General features: G+C 41.9%; 1 protein-coding gene across 1 annotated transcript; it reads right to left on the minus strand.

The window, feature by feature from the left end:
* Window positions 1–289: 289 nt before the first annotated feature.
* Window positions 290–22191, minus strand: LOC308365762 (cystathionine beta-synthase-like). The gene is made up of 15 exons (XM_080839350.1): window positions 22072–22191; window positions 17111–17491; window positions 16375–16481; window positions 6655–6789; window positions 6072–6151; window positions 5710–5914; window positions 5324–5415; window positions 5015–5140; window positions 4796–4880; window positions 4589–4694; window positions 4155–4232; window positions 3576–3710; window positions 3192–3300; window positions 2818–2902; window positions 290–1683 (listed from the first exon to the last, which is right to left on the minus strand). The coding sequence occupies exons 2-15, from the start codon at window positions 17470–17472 to the stop codon at window positions 1547–1549; spliced, it is 1842 nt and encodes a 613-aa protein (XP_080695476.1). The 5' UTR covers window positions 17473–17491; window positions 22072–22191; the 3' UTR covers window positions 290–1546.
* Window positions 22192–23101: the final 910 nt, after the last annotated feature.

The raw sequence follows: 23101 nt of genomic DNA on the forward strand, positions 1-23101 counted from the left end.
CCATTCATACTCACTCAAGTCAGGTAATATTTAAAAGATGTTCCATTTTTCCAAACACGTACGTTCACTAGAGCACATTATGAGGTTAATCATGTAGCAAGTCAAATATCTTTTAAAAGTACATTCACACAGTGAGTAAATTATGTGAAGGTAACATTAACATTTCATGCTGCGCCTCTCAAGAATTGACACTGAAGCTGTGACCACACTCTTAGAGATGTTCTGATACTGCCCCCACGTGTTGAAGGTGTGGAACACAGGTATGAAAAATACTTCATTCTGAAGTTCATTTCAAGGAAAAATGATCTTTATTTCAAGCAATTATGCAATTCCAAAGGTAATGTAGATGATAGATTGGTACAGAACAAAAAGTAACAGTAAAATTCCCCCATAGGTCTGCACATATCAACTTAAAAAGCAGAAGGATGCCAAAAACATTATGGACAGAGTAACTGAAGTCCTTAAAGCATAACGTCTATCCACAAAGATTTCCTTTCCCTTATACAATCACACTGCATTACAACCCTCTCTAATTCAGTACATTACCCATTTATTCAGTCCTATTTCAGTTACATTTATTCATTTACATGTGGTCAAAAGCACAGCGAGTAAGAAAATAATCCCACCTCCCCATTCCATACATATAGACCTCTATATTAGATCTGCCTGTACAAACCTTGTTACAAATCCTTTCTTTAAATACACCTGTCAAAACAAATACATTTTTAAAAAGATCTTGTTTTAATACAAAAAAGAAATTAACCAACACAAGTCGGCTTGGTTTGGGGATGTTGTGTCTGCCAAACACATCTTAGTACTTGCCCCATACAGAGCACTTCCTTGACCATGTCCGTCAATCAAACAATGCCTATGTTGCCTTTTACAGTCACTAGGTGGCAGCATAACCCTGAATGAATATCAGTCAGAATACCCCCCCCCCCCCCAGTATAACACCACTGTTTGTGAAATGAAGTATGAGCTGTGAGTCTTATGGATGGCCTTATAAACAATACATTAGATATTTGGAAGTCTCAAAACAAAAAGACAAGCGTCTTAAAAGTATCAACTATATACACCTCTCAATGGGATCATGCGTGTCTGCTCCTGTGCTAGGCTTTGGTTCACTGAATTGTTCACACGCTGACCTATTGCAAGACCTATTTTGAGTCCTGTTTTCAATGTATTACTCATGAGAGAATAAAATGCTCAAGTTAGGAGATTGCTGATTTTGCTGACCAAAGAACCCTTTTCATCAGGTAAGACAAAGTAAACTGATACATTATACATATTTCTATATACATTCTTGTCTAAACAGTAATACAGTAATTTTGATAATGTTTTTTTTTATCAGATTTGACAGAAATAACAAGTTTTGGTGCAAGAAAATGCGATTATAAGGAAAGCGGAAATATTTGAAAATATCTGATCTGTCAAATGCAAAACATCAGACAATCTCCTTCACCTCAGTGGTGGTTAAGTTGTGTGTGTGTGTGTGTGTGTGTGTGTGTGTATTTATGAATATGTATAAATCTGTATGTGTGAGTGGTCACTGCTCGTCGGGCAGGGAGCACTCTGACAGTGTGCGCTCTCTCCTCTCCCGCGTGGCCACATAGTTGAGCAGGTCTATGGCCGTCACCACCCCAAACACCATCTGCTTCAGCACCGGAGAGTCTTCAGTCATGTCTACAGCACAGGGAGAGAGGAAGGGGGGAGTAAGCAAGAGGATTTGAGATGTTGTGCATATGAAACAAATAAAGCAAGACAGAGAGAAAAAGAAACAGAAACAACAAGACGGAAAAAACAAGGAGGAGTACAGAGAGAAAGCAAAGAAGGAGCAGGGCAGTCTTCATACCCAATTCAAACTCAATTCATTCCGATCAGCATTTCAAATTATTCCATTTGAAATTAAAAAAACATATGGTTTCTGCAAACTGAACAGATACCGGACCAGGCTCTTACGAACAGGTAAAACATTATTAGCCAAACAAAAGAGCAGTCTGCCAACTTGCATTACTGAAAAGTAAACAAAGACTCCTAAATATCTGGTTTTATGCAACCTGTTTTCAGCGTAATCAGAGCATATCACACTGTGCCCTTGAAGCCAGTTAACTGCGGGGCCAGAACAGGGCGTGTCCTTGGGGGTGTCTGCCCAAACGCCCTTATTCGGGCATCCAAAGCTCCTGAGGTGGCAACATTTTAAGATAACAAAGGACTGCAAGAGTTAGAATGTGCCTAGACTTGTGGACTTTGCGAGCTTGGCAGCTAGAACATGGCAAACATGCCAGTCACACAAGATACACAAACACAAAAAATTGTTTGTCCTTCATAAGTTAAACAAGGCGTGACAGCCATCAGACACCAAAGGACCAAACTGAATCCATGTGACACAGTCTAAATCCTGTCCTCACCTGTAGAACATATTTAAACTCTGAATAGACCAGAGCAGTAAGCGGCTAAGTGGCAATTAAATTAATTTGCAAGGCATGAGGCAAGAGTTTAACCCCCCAGGAGATGAGAATATATATATAAACTCTCTCTGAGTGACGAGAACTGAGGCAACGCACCCTGCAAATTCTGCCCATGCAGGGCTCGACGGACGGACTCATTGGGCAAGAGTTGCTGGCCGCAGACCCACCGTGGTCAGCTATAGGCACATGCTATGGGTCATATGGGTCTGAACAGGGGTCTGGAAGCCTTGTTGAATCTCATAAAAGAAAAAAAGGAACTTTGGCCTCTTTGAGCCCATCATGACTCTGTGATGGTGGCGACCAATAGTGGTGAGGAAGGGCGAAGAAGAAAAAAGAAGAAGAGACTTACATTGGATCTGCTCATGCACCACTAGGGCAAAGTAGTCTGTCTCCAGGATACGAGAAAGTTTGCCCAGGTCGTCAGTCAGCCGCACCTGAGAAAAGCAAGCGAGAAGTGTTAGATCCTGAGAGAGTCCAACTGGGTGACATTAAAACTCTTCACCCTTTAGTGCTATCAAAACAGCACCTTACTTATAATCTCAGTGACCCCGCTAACAAAGACAACATCTTGACAATCTCCTTAAAAGTAAACTTAAATGTAAAGTACACTAGGACATGGCCGCTTTCCGTTTTCAAAAATGCCTTCTGTTCAATACATGTGTATGTACAGTATATGCCTTTCCTTCACACACATTGTATGCAGTCTCACTCAGAGATGCTCACCTGTTTAAACTGCTTGTACAGCACCTTGCTGACAGGGTCAGAGGGCCTGACCTTCCCTGCCAGCACTGAGGAGAGCATATTACCCAGCGTCACCATGCCCAGGATCACCCTACGGCAGGAACATGGGAACAGAACAGAATATGTATGAGGCAAAGGACAGAGGCCTGAATTTAAATATTATTACCAGACAAGGGGAGGAAGACAAAGTGAAGGGAAGGTAAGAAGGATAAGAAAGAAAGAACGAAAGAGAAAAAGAAAGAGAACGAAAGAGAGAGAAAGAAAAAAGAAAGAAAGAGAAGGAAAGAGAGATATAGATATATAAATAGATAGATAAAGGGAGTGATCCAGTGGTTGTATTGTCACTGCCTCAGGTAGAATGCTTACCCAGTCTGATCCACCACTGGAGCCTGGTCGAAGGCCTTCTCCTTCAGGATCTTGATGGTCTTCTGACAGGTGACTGTGGGCAGGACAGTCAGAGGAGCCGACAGATTCAGCACCTGCAGAGTGAGGTTCCACCACCTTGAAAGAGAGCGAGAAAGAGGAAGAAAGAAAGAATAGAACAAGAAATGATTCAGTACATTCACATACCACTTCTTAATATTCTACTGGAGATATCAGAGGTATTCCATCTGTGGAACCACTTTAACCACATTCTTATATTGCTTCTCAAGCTTGAGAGGAGGCCACTTAAGGCTAGTAGCACATTTGGCATGACAGCTACACAAATCACAAGATCTGTTTCAGTGACCCACATGACCATGTTGATAGCATGACCGAAAAACATGTCCTTGCCTACAGCATGTGATCATTTAGAAAACCCCCCAACAAACCATACAAACTACCGCAGGACAGCATTTAGTAGCAATAATCCACAAAAAGATTTTTTTTCTCTCATCAGTTTTTTTCAGTTTCATTTCTGAATGGTGTGCACAGGCGCATACCTTCAGTGATGCCTTGACTTACCAAGGTTTCTTAACCATCAGGTCCTCAGGCTTCAGGAAGCCCTTCTCACACATCCACTTATCACTGAGGAATTTGGACCTGTGGAGACAAAAAAAACAGTTAAGATGATGAAACTGTACATGCTTGTCATTCTGCTGGTAACACTCATAGCACTCAGATAGGTGAAATCGCACACATGCCACACATTTTCAGAATAATCCACTTGTTAAGAACCCATCTAATTCTTTCACAGTATTAGGAAACAGAGATGGCCATTGTCAATAAACTTAGCAGTGGAATGCACGTGTAATAAACACCACTGAGCACTAGGCAGCAGTAATACGCCGGTAATAAACCGGTTTGCTAAAAGCACTGAACACAACAACATGGCTCACACCGTGAGACGGAGCGTTTGCCAGAGAGAACCACAGTGAGAGAGTGCAGTAAAAACCTACATGTAGTTGCGAATGGAGTCGGGCAGAATGACAACACAGCGCTGGCCCTCCTTCAGCTCCTGAGCCACCCTCACGGCAGCAGCCATGGCTGTACCTGAGCTGCCTCCTGGGGGCAGGAAAGGACAGAGGGGGACGGAGAGATTAGTTTGTGTGAAGCAAAGGTATGGAGGTAAAGAGATACATGGGCGAGAGGTGAAGCTGGCGTACCACACAGGAGTCCTTCGTCTCGGAGGAGCATGCGCGACATGGCGAAAGACTCGTCATCATTCGATTTGTACCAGCCATCAATCACCTGAACAGGGGACAGGAAAGAAAAAAAAAAAAAGTCAATTTCAATTCAAAGTCAATTTCAATGTACGCATAGGAAAACCCTAAGCTCAACAACACTGGGCTTGTATAGAGCTACACAGACTGGGAGATACTCACAGATCGGTCCAGCACAGTGGGGATGAAGTCATAGCCAATGCCCTCGACCTCGTACTGGGTCTTATCGGTTACATTCAGCTCCTCTGGTTCTGCCAAGATCGAGCCCTCCGGGTCCACACCAATGATCTAGCACCGGCAGGGAAACACGGAAAACATCAATCCTATGTCTAGTATAAGCTAGTGAAATATGAAGAGGCTACTGAAATATGTAGAGGACGGTAATTTAAGGGTAGTTTTACTTAAAACTGATCGGAGTACTCAATGAGTAGTTATCAGGGGGAAAAACAAAATAGCAGTCTGGAGCCTCACCTTGATGTTGGGGCATCTTTCCTTCAGCTTGCGGGCGATGCCGGTGATGGTGCCACCGGTGCCAGCTCCTGCCACCAGCATGTCCACCCTACCTGCAGACAGGAGAATGTGAAGAGTTACAAGCACTGAAGCTTTTGGGTCACCTTTTTTTTAGGGGCGCAGAAATGACAAAACGAAAAACAAAGAGCTCTACAGGCCCTATGCAAATCTACGCAGTACTAGCCCTTTTCTTGTGATTCATACTCAGAGCAGAGAAAACAGACAATATAATGTAGGGAAATTGCTTTCCCTCAATTCCCTGTATTTATTTTTACTGCATTATTTAGTGTAGTCAAGCTGCCTTCACCCCCTGGAAGTTCCAGCTCCGATATAAACACAGGCCTCACCATCACACTGCTCAAGGATCTCCTCAGCAGTGGTGTCGTAGTGGGCCAGGGGGTTGCTGGGATTGCGGTACTGGTCCAGGATGTGGGCATTGGGGATCTCGTTCTTCAGCCTCCAGGCCACACCCACGTGCGACTCGGGGGAGTCGAAGCGAGCTGCGGTGGGAGTGCGGACAATCTCCGCGCCGAGAGCACGCAGGACGTCCACCTAAACACAAACACACGCGCACATGAATACATGCCTATTAAATGTACTTACTGATCACAATCTTAAGAGGATTAACCTACTCACTGAATATTCACAGGTTTAAAACACTTGCGTACACACACACACACACACACACACACACACACACACACACTACCTTCTCCATGCTCATCTTCTCAGGCATGACGATGATGCAGCGGTAGCCCTTCACAGCGGCAGCCAGGGCCAGACCGATGCCTGCAGAGGGGATGGAGAGGGAGTTCAGTCCATGGCCACAAACAAGACAATCAGACTCTATGCGTCGGTCTCACTGTGTCTACACACAACTGATGTTCACATGCTTGTCTTACTCCCACTTAATAATCATGTAGATGTGGAGTGGGACTGCCATGTTAGACATGACGGCGCTATTGTATGTAAGGGTTGAGTGCCTGGCTCAACGTGGGGATGTGCGTGGGAAAACTAATTTCTGCTGTATCCCTGACTAACCCATCTTCCCGGATAAGCAGGCTTTGGCTGTACCCGTAAATAAATATCACAGTAATGCTGGTGTCCAGGTCACGGTTGTGCCTGATTAACTATGACCAGATGTATTATGTCAGGAAGAGAAGGAAAGTCCTGCAGGAAAGTAGCTCTCCCTGGGAGAAGCTCAAATAACACTGCCTCTCTCTAGGAATGGATGTCACGTTTGAGGCCCAGTTCTGGGGAGGGGGGAGGTTAGGGTAAGGGGGGGTTCATACCTGTGTTGCCAGAGGTGGGCTCGATGATGGTGTCTCCGGGTTTGAGGAGGCCGGCCTTCTCCGCGTCTTCCACCATGCGCAGACTGATGCGGTCCTTAACACTGCCACCGGCGTTAAAAAACTCGCATTTTGCCACTGTGGACGAGAGAGAGAGGGAGAGAGAGATGGACTGAGAATAAAAGAAAGAAAAAATAAGGTATACAGAGACAGGGCAACTCAAACAGTAGCCTGTGTGTACCCCTCATGAAGTATTGACACACCACTACATGATGGAGGACTGTTCCCTTATGAAGCGTCCTTCAAAACGAAACAATAATTTCCAGTGTGTACAAGAGAAATGGAGCCAAAGCCCTCTGTTCATACCTTAAACAGATCACTCATGCACCTGTCTAGACCAGGATATAAAAGACGAATTTCTGAAATCTCTTTACTTCACGAAACATACAAAATGGACAACACCTGACGGAGGATTTTGCTTAAAGAGACGTGGGAATTTTAAGGGATCAAGACAATGTACAATTGTGAGGACCGATGAAGGAACAAAAGGGTCACGGAAAGGTCTGTGAACTCACTCCTCCTCTCAAAATCGCAAACAAAGGCCAGTTGGCACACATGAGTTAAGCAGCGCAATCCAGAGGAGATCAGATAGCCAAAGACAACAATCCAGCTCACATGAATTTTCCAGAAATCTCAAACTCCTGCTGATTCTGAGCTTTGTTAAACCATTTCAATCAACTGGGGCTTTGACCTGACATTTAGCCTCAGCAAGCACAAAAAAACAGGCTTATTCGGTTTAGCCTGGAGCTGGTGTGAGTGGGTCAACCACAGGAGCAGTGAACTCACTCACCTACATGGGCACCCGAATGTGCTGCGGCTGCAATCGCTCATTCATTTCATTTGTTCAATCCACCCCCCTTAGACAGACTGATGTAAATCAAGTCAGATATCTCGTTAAAACTGCAGTGTGCTAGTAGTAATGCAACTTACATCTGCTGTTACCACACACACGAACACAGGAACACACACTCACACACACACACTCTCTCTCTCTCTCTCTCTTTCTGTGTTTTGCTGAGCGACCCAAGCCAACCTCTATGCAGACACATGGCTTAATGAGGCTCCTTAGGGTTTTGCAGCCCTTTCCAAGCCTCTTATAATTGAAGGCCACATACAAAATTGACTCCAGACACGCTCACGCAAACAAACAGCGGTTTCTAGAACATTCCTCCTTATCTGAGAGAGCCCAGAGGATATGATCTCAGACAAAGCCTGGGTGCCTGCGAATACAATCCTCACCTTGGTAAAATGAAAAACCAGCCCCAACTCATCAACCACCCTGATGATTGCACCCTCCGCCAGTCCTGGTCTTCCTCACCTCCTAAGCCTGACTCCCAGGCCCCAGTATACCCAAACAGGTGCTAAGGCCCTGGCCAAGTCTTTTTTCAGCATGAAACTGATGGTAATATCACAAGAAAATGGTTAAAACCAGAACCACCTACAGTGGATGAATGGATAGATATAATCCATGATATTTATATAATGGAAAAGCGGTCTTTCTCACTTAGAATTCAGAAAGAAAAAATCCTTTGGATCTGGACTAGATGGACTGAGTATGTTAAACCTATACGGTCAGATTTTTTTTTAATTGTTAAAAGAACATAATAATATGATGTATTTTTACTTATTTGAACTCTATTTCTATTCTAATCTTTGCGATATGTAATGTGAAAGCTACCCATGTTCGTGTATGTGTTTTTATTTGTATTTCTTATTTTTCTTTTTTTTCATTTAATTAGGTAAACCTTTGGTCTTGACAAATATTTTCAGGTTCAAAATTATATATTTGGCTTAGAAATGTGTAAGGAACGTGTGTTTATCAAAGTATTGAAGATATTCTAAATGTGTCATGTTTGATTGTACTCGTCAATATCCAGATGACCAAAATAAAAAGAAAATAATAAAAAAAAAGAATCTGATGGTAATAAGGTTGACATGCGAGATGGAAATCAAGGACATGGTGACCTGGCTGACCTTGGATACAGTAATGCATGAAGAGACACGCGAGTTGACAAGACCTCAGGGTCATTAACACTGAGATGTTCCCTGCAATCAGTTATTTCATCCCCACCACTTTTGACCATTGAAAATAGAAAGCTTCTCAAATTAAGTTCTTCATCACCAGTTGATAGGTGAAAATCCAATACACGAATAAATAAAAGTTCTGTGTAAAGTTAAGTGGGTAAAATGTTACAATGCAGCCATTCTTCGATGACCCCCAGTCAGAAGGAATTGACTTTGTGCTTTCCAATCAAATGACATAAACGTTGTCTTCCTGGCGTTATGTGGTAATGCTCTATCACAGTTTAACTACAATCGCAATTTTGGTTCTTCATTCAAGAAAGTGTTGCTGTGCTTTTAAAAAAGAAAGTTGGTTTTAGAGTGATGACACTAGCAACTCTGGGCAGGCTTATCATAGTTCATCAGATCTAGCATACAAAATACTTCATAACTAGCCAGTTCATCATATCTAGCATACAATATGCTTCAAAACTAGCCAGTTTGTCATGTCTAGCAAACAGTATGCTTCATAACTAGCCAGTTCGTCATGTCTAGCAAACAATATGCTTCAGTTAAAGTGAAGACGTAGTTTTTCAGTGGACTTTCAGGGTACCAAATAAAGGCGAGATACTTGAGTTGAGTACTTATTTACAGCTAAGTTTGTTAAACTTAGTTGGGCAGCAGTTATTTTACTGATAGCCACAGACATCTATGAGCCTAACATCGTGAAATTAGAGTCTCCGCTGTGAAGTGCACAACACAGGATTTGATGTTTGGGCGTCATACGTGGACATACACTTGGCACTGATGGACTACTGGGCGTCATAGCCAATTAGCACCTGTGGGGACCAGGAACCTGAAGTAAAAATTCCTTTTGCGGTCTGATTTCAGTACTCGCACGATGAAGCATTTGACAGAAGGTCTTGAATCTCCTGTGATAGGAAAATCGCTGTGGTCCCTGGAGCCATAGCTAACCAGCACCTTACCCATTATGCTATGAATGGGGCAAATCAGTAAAACATATATGCACAGACCTTAGTTATTGAATCAGGGCATGCTCGTCATTGCTTGCATAAAGCTTGTTTACATAAGGACACCAACCCACTCGACCAGACTGAGTGTCAGTCGAGGTGCATGGGGAGTTAGTCAAATCAACAGAGCACTGCATGTGTTGTGTGCTACTACACACCTGCCTGGGAGAGAAAGAGCAGCATGTCGCCCACATTCTGACTCTGCTCCCAAAGCCTAGCAGGAGTGCCATTTACTAGCCTGTGAAGGTGAATTCTCCCCCTCCTCACTGTGGCAAGAAGGGGTGGTGCCCTTTAAGACTTTTGGACTCCACCACCATAATGGTTGGGTCTGGGCTCCCATGCATCCATGGTTCGACCTAATTAAGCCCCAGTGGCTGTGCTCATTCAAAGGGTGCCTCATTTTTATGAAGAAAGACTGGCTGAGAGGGATTTTTTCAGAAAGGCAGTGGAGTGCACTGAGAGAGGAATTCTGAGAGATATGAGGTGAGGTGAAGTGTTTTCTGTCTAGATGTGTGGACAGCGTTTGCCTTGTTTTGTGCCTGTTCCTCTGCCTTGTCCGTGTCCCTTATTTTCTGTGTGGCTAGCTGTGTACTTTGCTTCCGGCTTAGTGCCTGGGCCTAGCTTGTGCCTTAAGAAGGTTCCGGTGTAACAGGCCAAATTAACTAGCCAGATTAAACCTGAGTATACTTTGGCCCAGGCCAGAGTATAACCCGGGGATAAACTGTCCTGGGCCAAACTATACCCGGGGGTGTAAAATAGCCTAGGCCAAACTATACCCCTCTAGGCCAGAATATACCCCAGGGGATAAACTGTCCTAGGCCAAACTTGTGATGAAGTCTGGGCAACTGATAGAGATCAAGGCCACAGCAAATCTGTTGAGTTGCGACATTGTCATCCACACAAAAGTCGGTGACTCCATGGACAACAGAACATGCTTTTTATCTTGAAAACAAGTATGATTAGGGATGCTCCGATCTGATCGGCGCCGATCGTAATCGGCAGATATTCCCCTTATCGGTATCGATCGGGGTTCTCAAAACAGCCGATCAAACATGACCGATCAGATTACTTAAAATCTGCGAGAACTACGGTCAAAGACGTTTCAATAAAACGCTAGAGACAGGCATTTCAGGCCGCCACTGGTAGAAAATGATTCTTAAAAAAAAAAAAAGCTTGTGATTGGCTGTCACTCCATGTTATTACATTTCATTGGCCCCCGTTTTCAGATGCACCTGCGAGTTTCCGTGTCTTTCAAACGTAAACATGAAGAGGTCACGGCGAAGTGTAGCCTGGGACCATTTTGATTTAAAACAGTTACTTAGTTCATTGGCAAAACTGCGAAGCTGTGTATAAGTACAACTCGGCCACAACTCAAATGATGTACCACTGTCAACGCACATCCGACCCTGGTTAGTGACAGTACACAACTAAGTGAGTATTAAACATTTGGAACCAACCGTATTTATCAGCACTGTTGGAAATAGCTTGCCATCCTACCAGCCTCCATCACTTAGCTTACCGTGGCTAAGTTAGCATCCCTGCCTAACCTAGGTTTGCTTGCGAACTTGGCTTGAAGGATTCCGAAAGGTAGCCAAGCTAGCTAACTGGTTGTTTTGTAAACATGTGCTTTAGCAGTTAGTTACTAGTTTGCAATACCTTCCAGGGTTATTGTTTCTGGTTACAAAACCAGGGAATGATGTAGCTTGAAATTGGCACTGGTCAGTTTGTTAAGAATCATCTTAAAAGTTGTCGCTTACAATCAGCTGTTATTCTAAGCTCCTGGACTTGTAGGTTTAGGGTTAACTATTAATATTTTCTTTACCAGTGAATTGAATGGCTTGTCGATCACACTGTTACTGGCTGTTTTAATGGAGCTTTGTTAATAAGCCTAATTCATTGTTAAGTAGGCTAAACTCTGTCTCAGCCTCTTTCTCAAGGGAAAAAAACCCGAGAAAGTTGTGTTTATGAGCACCGGCTTCTAGTTGTCAGCTCCGCTGCTTAAGAGTACAGCAGCGCATATTTTCAGTGTAACCATTAAACGGATCCGGTTTAACTGCCACAAGAGTTGTCAATCTTGTAATAAAGATCTCATTGAGGAACACGCTGTGTTTTCTCTTTTTCACTGCATTTTAATATAGCCCATAAATAGTGCATTTTTAATATAACATTTTTAATGATTAATCGAAAATCGATCGTTAATTCTCCCTACGATCGATTAAGACAATTTAATCGAATGCCCATCCCTAATCAGAAGTAAGGTTTGAATACTCTAGTATGCCCCCTCTGTGAGTGGGTGAGAAGTATGTGAGAGTTAGTGAGTTAGACACTATACAGAAAGATATGTTTTGGTTTTTTGTTTAATTGCTGACTTCCTGTGCACCTTGAATCTTTATTCGGTCTGTTATCTCCTCCTAAAGGCAGACAAATCGACTTGAAACATATTGGATATTTGGCTATAGCCTGTTTATGTTGCAGAACAGTTTGTATTATTATTTTTCCACAGGAAAGCTACTGTTAAGCTCCAAGTTCTATTGAGAGCGTCTAGAGAGTGGAGTGTTGCGCTTCTATTGTCGTGATTTTCATTTAAAGATTTATATTTTTATTAATTTTTATTATTTACACATTTTATAGTAAGTGAGATATCTTCTACACTGGAATGTTACACGTTCCCTGCAATACAGTGGATGGTTGTCAATTCATGATACTCTCTCGTCTTGTTATTTAAATACTTAAAATACAATACCAATGTTGTTAAGAATAATTCATTTCATAAATAATGCTACACAATAAATAGAATGCTTCAATCGACATCGGTGATCGGTATTATCGGATCGGCAGATACTGATTTCAGTGATCGGCACCAAAAAACCTGATCGGAGCATCTCTAAGTATGATCACTTTGATGTTGTTATCAGTGTATAACTTTGAACATTTATATTGTAGCGAGGACTTGCTAGTCATAGAAGTTGAAGTTTCAGGACGTTATGACTTATTATATTATGTTACAATTGCATCATGTAAATGTGCTTTTATTTTAACGTGTAACAATACTGAGAAGTGTTGTAGTGATCTTTGATCTTTCTGAATGTTTTGATGTTATTATCAGTGTTCACCTTTGAATATTTATATTGAAGTAAGGACTTGCTAGTGTTAGAAGTTGAAGTTTCAGGATGTAGTAATCTTTGATCTTTGTGGAAGTCTATATATTATAAGTTTTTCTGGTTAAAGTAATAAAAGTCTATGTTTTAGAGTTTTAAGATTTAAGTCAGTTAGATTTCTCACTTAATTTACCTGTCAAAGCTGAACCCCCAATACAATGTTGAAAAATTAAATAATTCTTATAATTAATTATAATTCTTAGTGTATATCACACTACTGATATCATGGGGGTATAATCTGGCGTGAGGGGTATGAATTGTCCTAGGCCAATTTATACCCCGGAGTACAAATTGGCCTAGGCCATAATATACCCGGGGTATAATCTAGCCTAGGCCCCTATAACACCAGGTATAGCCTGGACTGGGGGTATACTATGGCCTGTTACACTGGTATTGGGTCTTATCAGCCAAGCAGGTGCCCAGGGTGCCACACAATTGAGTTCCGGTGAGTATGGCCTGAATGTTTTCATTTGTTTATTTTGTGTGCAGTGGGTTGGGGTTGACAGTCCCCCTATAAATATATATATTTTTATATGAAAGACCACTATCTCCTGCTAATTTTTCCCCCATCTTCACCCGGTTCAGTCGCCACACCCCAAAAATAACGTGGGGTGACAGGTTGGTCCCTCACATACCCCAAGTCCCATTTATGTCCCCAGCACTTTTGAACCAACCAACAGAGCCACCATGGACAGCATGATGTAATTTGCAGTAGGAAATAGGAGGAGAGCAAGTTAGCAAACAGCTCGCCGTTTAGACCAGCTGCCTCACTCATCATGGTGGAAATATGGCACGGAGGACGATAGCATGGCAGTGGCAATGATGGAAGTTCAACAGTGTACTGCTAAAACCTTTTTTAATAGTTCACTCTATGGGGTGTGTCTCAGTGCCTCCTAATGACTCCGAGTGGCTGACGACTCTCAGAACTGTTACATTCTGGCACTTCAGATAGATAGGCCAAATAATCGCTGGAGTAACAAGAACTAAATGACCTCTGGCAGTGGAGTCTCCGGAGGCAGAAAAGTATCGGGTCTCAAACTTTTTGGGGCCAGGGGCCCCTTACAGGGGAAACTAATTTCCAAGGAGCCGCCCCATCTAATTGTAAACCATTATATTCCGTATGTTCTGTAATCAGATGATGCTTAAGCCGGCTTCATGGCTTCGTTCACTAGCGCATGCAGAAACTTGACGCATTTTGGTCTCCCACCGCTGTCCTCAATAAAGCCAAACTTGACAGAACTGCCATCATATTTTCTTAAATAAGTTAGCTTGGGTTAAGAATGACCTGATGTGGAATGACTCAAGCTAACCAAGCTAAACAGCAACCGTGATTGTGACATCACAGCAATCAGTCATGAATCAAGTCAGAGTTTCTATTGGCCCAAAGTTAACGTGGGTGGGAATAATGGACACAATATGCTTGTTCTACTGCTAAATGGTCCCCCGACTGTAAATATGCATTTTTAATGATACAGCACAGTTTTATAATTCATAGCAAATTATTTGGCAAACCCCCTGGCTATGGGTTGTGTAACCAATTTTAAATAACCACTGCTTTAATGTATTCCAGTAACTGAACAAAGCACAGTATTCAGATAATGGTTCACAAAAAAAAAAATGTACACCCAGCTAAAAAATCAATACCTAATTTGTACTCTAAATTCACTCTGGAAAAATGCATGGATAAATGTAATGTATTGACGTTTTGAATTGCATTCACAGATATTATTACTCAATGTCACCTGTATTCTGTGCATTGGCCTCCTGACTGTATGTTTGAACAAGCAAGCACACACACACACACCCCTCCACCTACACAAATACACACCCTTCCACGTACACACTCGCACACCTCCTTATCCTGACAGTCAGGCACACCTGTTGCTTTCCATAGAGCACACAGCTGAGAGGCTGAAATCTGACCCACCCCTCACACACCCAACACGCCCTCTCCCGTCCCACAGCACACACGTGCGCAGACATAACTCCCAACCCCCCCTGCCCTCTTTCTCTGCAAGTCACTCACACACACAAACACATGCCACAGGGCAGAAACGCTTCCTCCTGCAGACTCCCATGCCGTTGGCCTTATTATACTTTCTAGAGTCTGCTTAAAGCTGCGCATGCGCAGTTGATGCTCTTGTAGTTGTAGCCGCACAGACCTCACAAAAAATTGAAGGGCACATGGTCATCTGCACAGAACCGAGTGTACCCTCTCTGATGACAAAATGTACATACATGTTACCCTAGCGGAACCTTGCGCACTCATGGAACGTCAATTGGCCTAACCCCTCCACAACCCCCACTGGACCTTTGTGCCTTCATGAGCTTAGAGCCCCAGGGTCAGTGTGACAGGAACAGCTTTTATCTACGCTCTTCTAACAATAGCTTATGGAATGGCCTTTTTTCTAGGGGGGCAGCTAAGGCTATCAGACAGGGCATTCTTCTGCTCAGAAAGCAGAAAAAAAGGCTCATTAACTCAGTTGTGTTCTGGTTGGAATGTTAAGTCTGGTTTATGGTAGGGTGTCACTAGGATCTCCATTGATAAGTGCTAGAAAATGGATATTCTTATCAGGTGTTTACTAGGACAGATAATCTGGGAGGGTGTCACTTTGATCTCCATTGAGAAGTGCTAGAAAATGGATACTCTTATCAGGTGTTTTCTAAGAAAGATACTGTGGGGGGTGTCACTTTGATCTCCAATAAGAAGTGTTAGAAAATGGATATTCTTAGCAGGTGCTTTCTAGGACAAATATTGTGGGGGGGGGGGGGGGGCTGTTTGCTATGGCCTTTTGTATTTGGTACGTTCTGTTCAAAGTTCTCATAGCATGTTCCTGCCTTTTGAATTTTGGCATACTTGTACAAGGCCACAATAATCTAGTTCTCTTAAAGGCACCCAGTGCAACATTAAAGGCTTGAGACTTGAAAAATAAACATTCAATTTCTAGTCTTTTTTACACATAGTAAGTTTCAAAAACTCCATACCATTACATATCGACATTCAAGGAGCAAAGATGAGACGTCGTTGTGTGGTGAGAACTGCTAGAAAATGGCGCTGCCAGCGCCGCCAGTGGGGAGAGGCCATTTTTTTTTTCAAATCTGTATTTATTGGTGGCACCAATAAATAAAGGGCTACGCACTTGCGGCTAGTTTTAGCGCTCTTTTTAACGCCCAAAGTATCAAATAATGATGCAAATGTGCTAATATGGTGAAGTAAATGTCAATATCATAAAGATTGTCTTATCCAGAATATTTCCATTTTGATGCCCTAATGTTGCTTTGGGTGCCTTTAATTCACAGTTCACAAAGAGTACAAAAAGACTTTTGAGGAAAAATCAAAAAATAAAGTTCCTAACTGTCTGCACTGCTTAATTTCTAGGGGAAAACCACTAAAAACAGTAAGTGAAGCCATCTAAGGCAACACTACTACGCAATAATTTCTTGAAACAGTATCTGAATACAACAATACTTACAGAGCTCACACTTCAGACCAAATTCCTTGGATATCTTATTTATGCGGACAAGAGGGGTGTCTCCAATTCTCCTCAAGATGTTAGGCAGGATGCCGGGAGGTTTTGTCCTGAAGCAGCAATGAAGAACGCACAGTTGTACATCACCAGTGAAGTCACATTAAACACACAGATGTTCAAGGCTACTCTGTTATTCACATGAGGGAATCATTTCGCCCCCCCAGGAATCTCTGTACCCAGTCGGATATGGTATAAAATAGCCTCTATGGCTTACTCTTATCACTAGTCAAAACAAATTGTATTAGTCATTAGTAATTAAGGGTTTGCTTAATTAAGGGTTTGCTTTAAGCCTTTCAAATTCAGGGCGGAATTTTGAAAGTTATATAACGCTCACATTGATCGGGGAAGTGTGGCATGTGACCCGAGTGAGCAATGACACCACTCAAAAGAGGAAGTGGAAGAGGTGTTCATTTCTCTGACCAGCCAGCATTGATAGGCACTGGCTTGGCAAACTGTAGCATTAAAACTGCAGTCTCACTGTGATGCGGTACTTCCTTAAATACACACCTCCTTAAGGAAGTACTGCATCACAGTGACTCTGCAGTTTTTGGAAGCGCTCAGACAGGCTAGACAATGACTTGGCATAACCAGAACAAGGCAAAGCAAACTATTGAAATAATGAGTGGACATCAGGAAAACCTGTCAGGTTAATACTTTGTTCACTTTAGCTGAACGATACCTTTCTGCGGTGCTGTGAGGGGAACCCGTGTTGGGGCCCCCAAGTCTCCAGGTGCATCTGCTGGGCAGGTCTGGCCGAATCCACTGCCTCTCCACTGGTCTCTCCTCTCCGTTCTCCTCCTCTGGATCCAGCGCCGTATGCACCTTGGCCAAGCCGTTGCCTTCTCCATTCGTATGTCCGTTTGTGGAGAGTTTGTGACCACGGTCACCATTCAGCATTGCAGCCACCTTCATTTTGGCCTCGCCTTTTAAGATGGCCTCGTCATTGGTTTTGCCATCACCATTGAGGAGCATCATCTTGGCAGCATGGGGGCAGGTTTTGGCCAGGCTGCCATTGTCTGCACTGGAGGGTACGGATGGCATGGCTCACCTGTTTTGCAGACTTAGACAGAGAGGAAGACAACATTAGACTCTGAATTTAAAATACTAATGACAAAAACACAGTTAAAATACCTTTCCACAGGAAACATGTGGATGGCCTATTCAGAGAAGTCCCAATATTTTCATGGAAGTATTACGCAACAAAAGCCCTCAAGCTGGCTTCACTGGGTGGAGGCTACTGTATACTTATGTTTGAAAAAAGTGAGGCTATCACTCAGGCTATTACATAACAGTGACTAATCAGGGCAAGCTGGAGCAAGCTGCACGCTGCAAAAATTCTACTCCGAATTCATCTACCAACCCCCTACACACACTTTCCCATTTCCTCGTGCCCACCCCTAATAGACAGAGACATCTACACACACACTCATAAATAAAAATATACACAACCTAAATATTGCTAGTGTGTAAGACAGAGGTGCTTATCTATCCTTCACATGACCATATGCTATCAAAATTAATTTGAGGATGGTAAAAAAAAAAGCATACCACAAAAAGTGTCAAATTGTTGCATAGTGTTACTTTTAGACAGTTAAAGATAAATGTACACAAGATGAATAATAATTTAAATCACACTTTATCTTTAAATTATATACCTTTCTTCTAAATAAAGTACAAAATACATAATGTAGAATTAAAACAGTGCCCGTAGCCCCAACTGTGTGTTTTATCTCTTTGGAAACCCAAGATGTCACTTTCCCATCAGGAATGACTAGAGGTCTACTACCAGAGTTAAAGTGCTGTAAGAACAGAGTTCAAGTGTTAGAGCTCAATCATAGGCAATATGCTCACTACAATATGTTCATTACAATCGCCAAGATTTTAGCCTTGGTCTTTGGTTTTGTAGAGCCAAAGTGTTTAATAATACTAATTCTCTTTTTTAGAAAATACTTTTCTCTATTTTGTCCTTGTTGAAGACGTTGAAGACATTGAAGACAATTTTGGCGCATCAAATGATTTACTTGCGCTTAAACAGTGAATCTATTGGGCTGTAGTTGTCTGGTGAGAGAGTCAGATATATATGTGTATCATCTGCCCAACTATGATAATCAATGTTGTTGTTCTTTACAATCTGGCCCAAACGCAGCATATAGAGATTGAACAGAAGAGGTCAGAAAACTGATCTCTGGGGCATATAGGTAGCCATATGCGCCAATATCAGACAGACAAAGGAATGTGTCAAGACAAATAGCGACATAAAATTACAAGTCTCTTAGAACAGATTACAATGCACCTTGGCTCTGAATAAGATGTACTACATTTACTTTGTAGGTAACTAACTACTCTGGACCTTCTTTTTCTCCCTTGTTTTATTTTGTGTGTTTGTTTGCTTGGGTATTTGAGTGTCTTTAGTTTCCAGACTTTGTGTTTGAAAGCTCAATAAAGATACATTGACTAAAAACAAAAAAGAAACAACTTTCTAAAAATTCCAATTAAAATTGAGATGAAAGAAGTTCTAAGGAGTGGCAAAATCCCACAGTGAATTCCTCATTCATGATGCACTGTTCCACAAATAGTACCCTCATGTCTAGATAAAATCGAAAGAATGTTTAGTTACAGTGCAATATCCTGTCTCTTTAACCACCTGAAAGATCTTAAATGCAATATGATGTGGGCAACAATCCCAAGGACACTCAGCAAACCATAATTTGAGTTCTGCTATGGCAAGAGGGAAAAACGAAGATAATGTTAAGGTTTCCAGGGTTTTCAAAGAATATACCTTGAAGCAAAAGTGGATTCATCTGGTATCCACGCAAACCTAACAACCTAATGAGTCTTATTGACCTAAATTCACTTGACACGTTTACATTCCAAGCTGAAAGCTCCAAGCTGTGCATGTTAGTATCAAAACATTACCTTTTACTACAACTGCTATTTTTAAAATGGCCCTTCACGTTCAGATGACGCATTTGAAACCTGAGCGCACACACGTACACGCAGCAGGCACATAACTGATGAGATGGTTCCATGTGTTCAAGGCTGTCTATATGAGCATATGGGTGTTATGATGGTGCAGGCTCGTTGGTATTCACTTATTGGAATTCATTGGTAGTAGATTTGTTCGGCAAATCAATACATTCCAATCCAGCTATGGCACTATAATGTCACACTCAGACATAGGGATTCCGTTGGCTATGGTCACACTTCTGGCCTGGATTATAGAGTATGCAAGTTTATTTAACAGAATCGAATGCGGAGCCTCCTAAGGAATTATTTAACTTCCACAGGCATTTGTTGATTTTCCAAAACCACATTAATTCTCTCATAGGGATATTTTCAACAAGCCGGACCTTGAAAAAAAAATGTTAATCCGCAGCAAAATGACAACTGACACTTGCACACTCATTAAAAGCTATGGGCTAACAGAACATCACCTAAGTCAGTAAGGACAAAAACGATCAAAATTGATCTGCACTTGCGAGATAGTCCTCAATGAATGGGTGTGAATAAAAAGCAAAATAATTATTTACACCTGCTTCTGGCCACAAAAAAAAGGCTATATTGTGTCAATTATATATTATACATCAAATGAAAAATGTGTTTTAGTGATTGCCCCCTATAAAAGCTAGCATTCTGCTAATGTTTGGTTGGCTCGCTCAGGCTTGTTATAGGGTGACCAGACGCCTTTTTTTACCCAGAGATGTCCTCTTTTCGAGACCTAAAAAATGGTACGGCAGGGTTTCCAAAATCATCCGATATTTGCGTTTCTCTGGGTGTTTCACAAACTAGTTATTACGCCCTTACAAGTTTTGGAAAGGATATCTCCCTTACGTTCCACCTTCTTGCGCAAGCTCTGACTGTAGAGAGAACAGTCATTGGCAACACTGAGCACCTTGCCGCCTCCACTAGTTGCATTGTTTACAACAGCACATGACATCTGCATGTGAAAAAGATGTCAAAACGTCACAGGGGAGGTGGCGGGGTAGTGTATACTATAGCATAGCCCCACTCCCCCGGTATGCTTTACACAAGCCCGCCCCCTCCCCCGCGATGCAGTGTCCTCTTTTTCACCCTACCTGTTATGACCCAGTTATGACTGTATTCTGGTGGCAAGTGTTAATCTTAATCTTATTCTTTATCTAATCGACAGCCTTAACCAATTTGAAACCAGCACTTGTATTATTGGTATGGTGCGATTTGTCAAAAACAGAATAAAAATTCCCAGGAATAAAATCCAAAACCAAAGCTCACCCCCATTCATTTTGGAGTCTCGTAAGTGCCCCCTACGAAGCACATGCTCTGAGAGTGTTCTGTAGTATTAAGAAGAGTAAATGTGCCAAATAGAGCAGCCTATGCTATATGACATGACAGTCTAACTGGATCTGTATTTACTGGACAAGTCCTAAAAGTTGACGGTTAGTGTTGTATTGCTAGTCACCAGAAAAACTAGCCCGTCACCTCACTTTAGGTTGATGTAACTTGTTATGGTAATAAAATTCGTTGTGAGACAGTATTTTTGTTCTGGGGATTTTTCTCAGGGAAAAAACCGTTATGTTTTGGCACGGCCTACGTGGTGACCCTCTGGTCTGCATCAGGCCAGCGTGTATGGTTAGTACACCTCACAGACGTTTGTACAATTGTTGCAGTCATCTCCTTCTGTGCTATGCTCTTGCATTGGTGTCAATAGAGATGCAGACGTAGCTGCCACTGGTGGCTCCAGCTCGCTCATTTTGCATATGCCACAGGTTACAAAAATTGGGAGGTGCACGACCAGCCGAAGTTAAACAAAAATCCATCATGCGCCATCGGAAATGGCGTCGAGCGCCGCCATGCGCAGGAACAGGAACGGAAGTTATACATTTCGCTTAACTTCATTCAAAAGTTAGATAGTAAATTGAGAGATAACGGCTATGGTACAACGATACTAATCACAAAGATATAATGCGTATTCATGTCTATTTTTACATAGCCTTGCTTGTCCTGAGATGCCACTGTTACACATAAAGCAGCAGCTGCTGCTACAACCCATACATTACATTTTATAGAGACGCTAACAGCACGTCTTAAATTTAATTTGGCATCCAGCAGCAATTCAGTATTACCTGGACACCAATGTTACTGGATTCCCATAAGTAATAGAGTACTCAGAGATAAGAACGTTTTATAGATACTTTCAAGACCTGATGAGTAATTTCACAGTTATGCCAGTGATCAGCATAACTGTATACCTGTATGAATTACACATGCTAAACCATGTTTTGAGTGCTGCAGTCAGATGATGCAATCGTATTCGTAACATTTATCCTTGGCACCACATGCTTTACTGGTGGTGATGCTCAGACGTGACGTCAGAGGTATTTCATCATATTCGTTTCCTCTCCAATGCAATCAGATACAGTTCAGAATTTATAGAACATGTATTAATCCTATCGCGTCCTAACAAGATCTCGATCAGGATAGTGGTATCTAAATATATGACGATCATGGTATCCATTTATTGGAAACCAAAAATGCTGGCTAGCGCTGTCGACCTCCATGTGTAACGAGTACGTACGGATGCTGTGTGGAAACTGTGCTATGAGAAACAAAAAACTATTTTAGAGAATACCTATTTTAGACTGAAACTAGAAAGCAACTCACCTGTTGTGTTGATGTATATCAAAAGTGTTCAACGGTGTTGACTAACAGCAACGGCGAGCTTTCGTAAAATGTCAAGGATACACTACTGCCGGTCGGTTCACATGCGTTAAAGAGACAAACCTTTGTCCAATCCAGAGACGTTAGAAGGGAGGGACTTTGTAAGTACGCCTTGTTTGGTGTAGCCTATGCGTGGATTGGCTAATTGTAGATCCGCCAATCACAGCGTTGTATGTGGTCGTGCCTCCTTTTGGACCAGCCTCACATAACCACGTTTTTATAAGATCTTGTGATCACGACGAGAGTAAACAAACGAGTTCCTGTAATTTATAATCCATATTTAGCTGACAATGTTGTTTAAACATAATTGAATTTAAGTAGTCAAATATATTACTACTTATATATATATATATATCACACTTTCACTTCCATTATGATTTGAGGGCTACCAATTCGTATTTAAACGCGTTTAAGTATCGTCGTTATTTATTCTCGCGTCCATTAATAACAATGTCCAATAATCTTTACCTATTGAAAACATTTATGTTTTCAAGAAGGTTGCAATGCAGTGCTAATGTTTCTCCCCAAGCGTTTGCCAGGTTTTTTTTACGTCTACTTGGACGTACCACCATTTCAAGACCTACGGTACTTCTCATATTCGCACAGGACAGTTTTGAAAAAGTCTTTAAGGAGCGTATGGCTTTCTGTCTAACACACAACCGCTGTTTTAAAATCTGATCAGGCAGTTTTCTAGACTTCTGTTACACAACATATAAGAGATCACTAAAAAACATAAAAAGTAAAATAAATACTTCACTGAATAAAACAGACCTACACAAAATGAGAATGAGAACATATTTGTGGTTTAACTACTGAGTACGAAATACTTTTCCCTTTATTCCCTAATATGGTGTGTCAACAAAACATTGGCATTGATAAAGAGTTACGTGTTAATCATACGCAAACTTACAGTAAGGACAACCTCCCAACATAGTGATGCAATTCATCTGGTTTCTTAAAAATGCATATACAA

The sequence above is a fragment of the Sprattus sprattus genome (assembly GCF_963457725.1).
Source record: "Sprattus sprattus genome assembly, chromosome: 5".
NCBI classification, from domain to species: Eukaryota; Metazoa; Chordata; class Actinopteri; order Clupeiformes; family Clupeidae; genus Sprattus; species Sprattus sprattus.

Coding starts and splice junctions, on each gene's coding strand:
- LOC308365762 (XM_080839350.1), bottom strand. CDS start 17,472: ATGCCATCCGTACCCTCCAGTGCAGACAATGGCAGCCTGGCCAAAACC. Junction 5,141..5,323: donor AAAGATGCCCCAACATCAAG/GTGAGGCTCCAG, acceptor TGCCGGTGCTAG/ATCATTGGTGTGGACCCGGA. Junction 4,881..5,014: donor CCACTGTGCTGGACCGATCT/GTGAGTATCTCC, acceptor TCCCCTGTTCAG/GTGATTGATGGCTGGTACAA.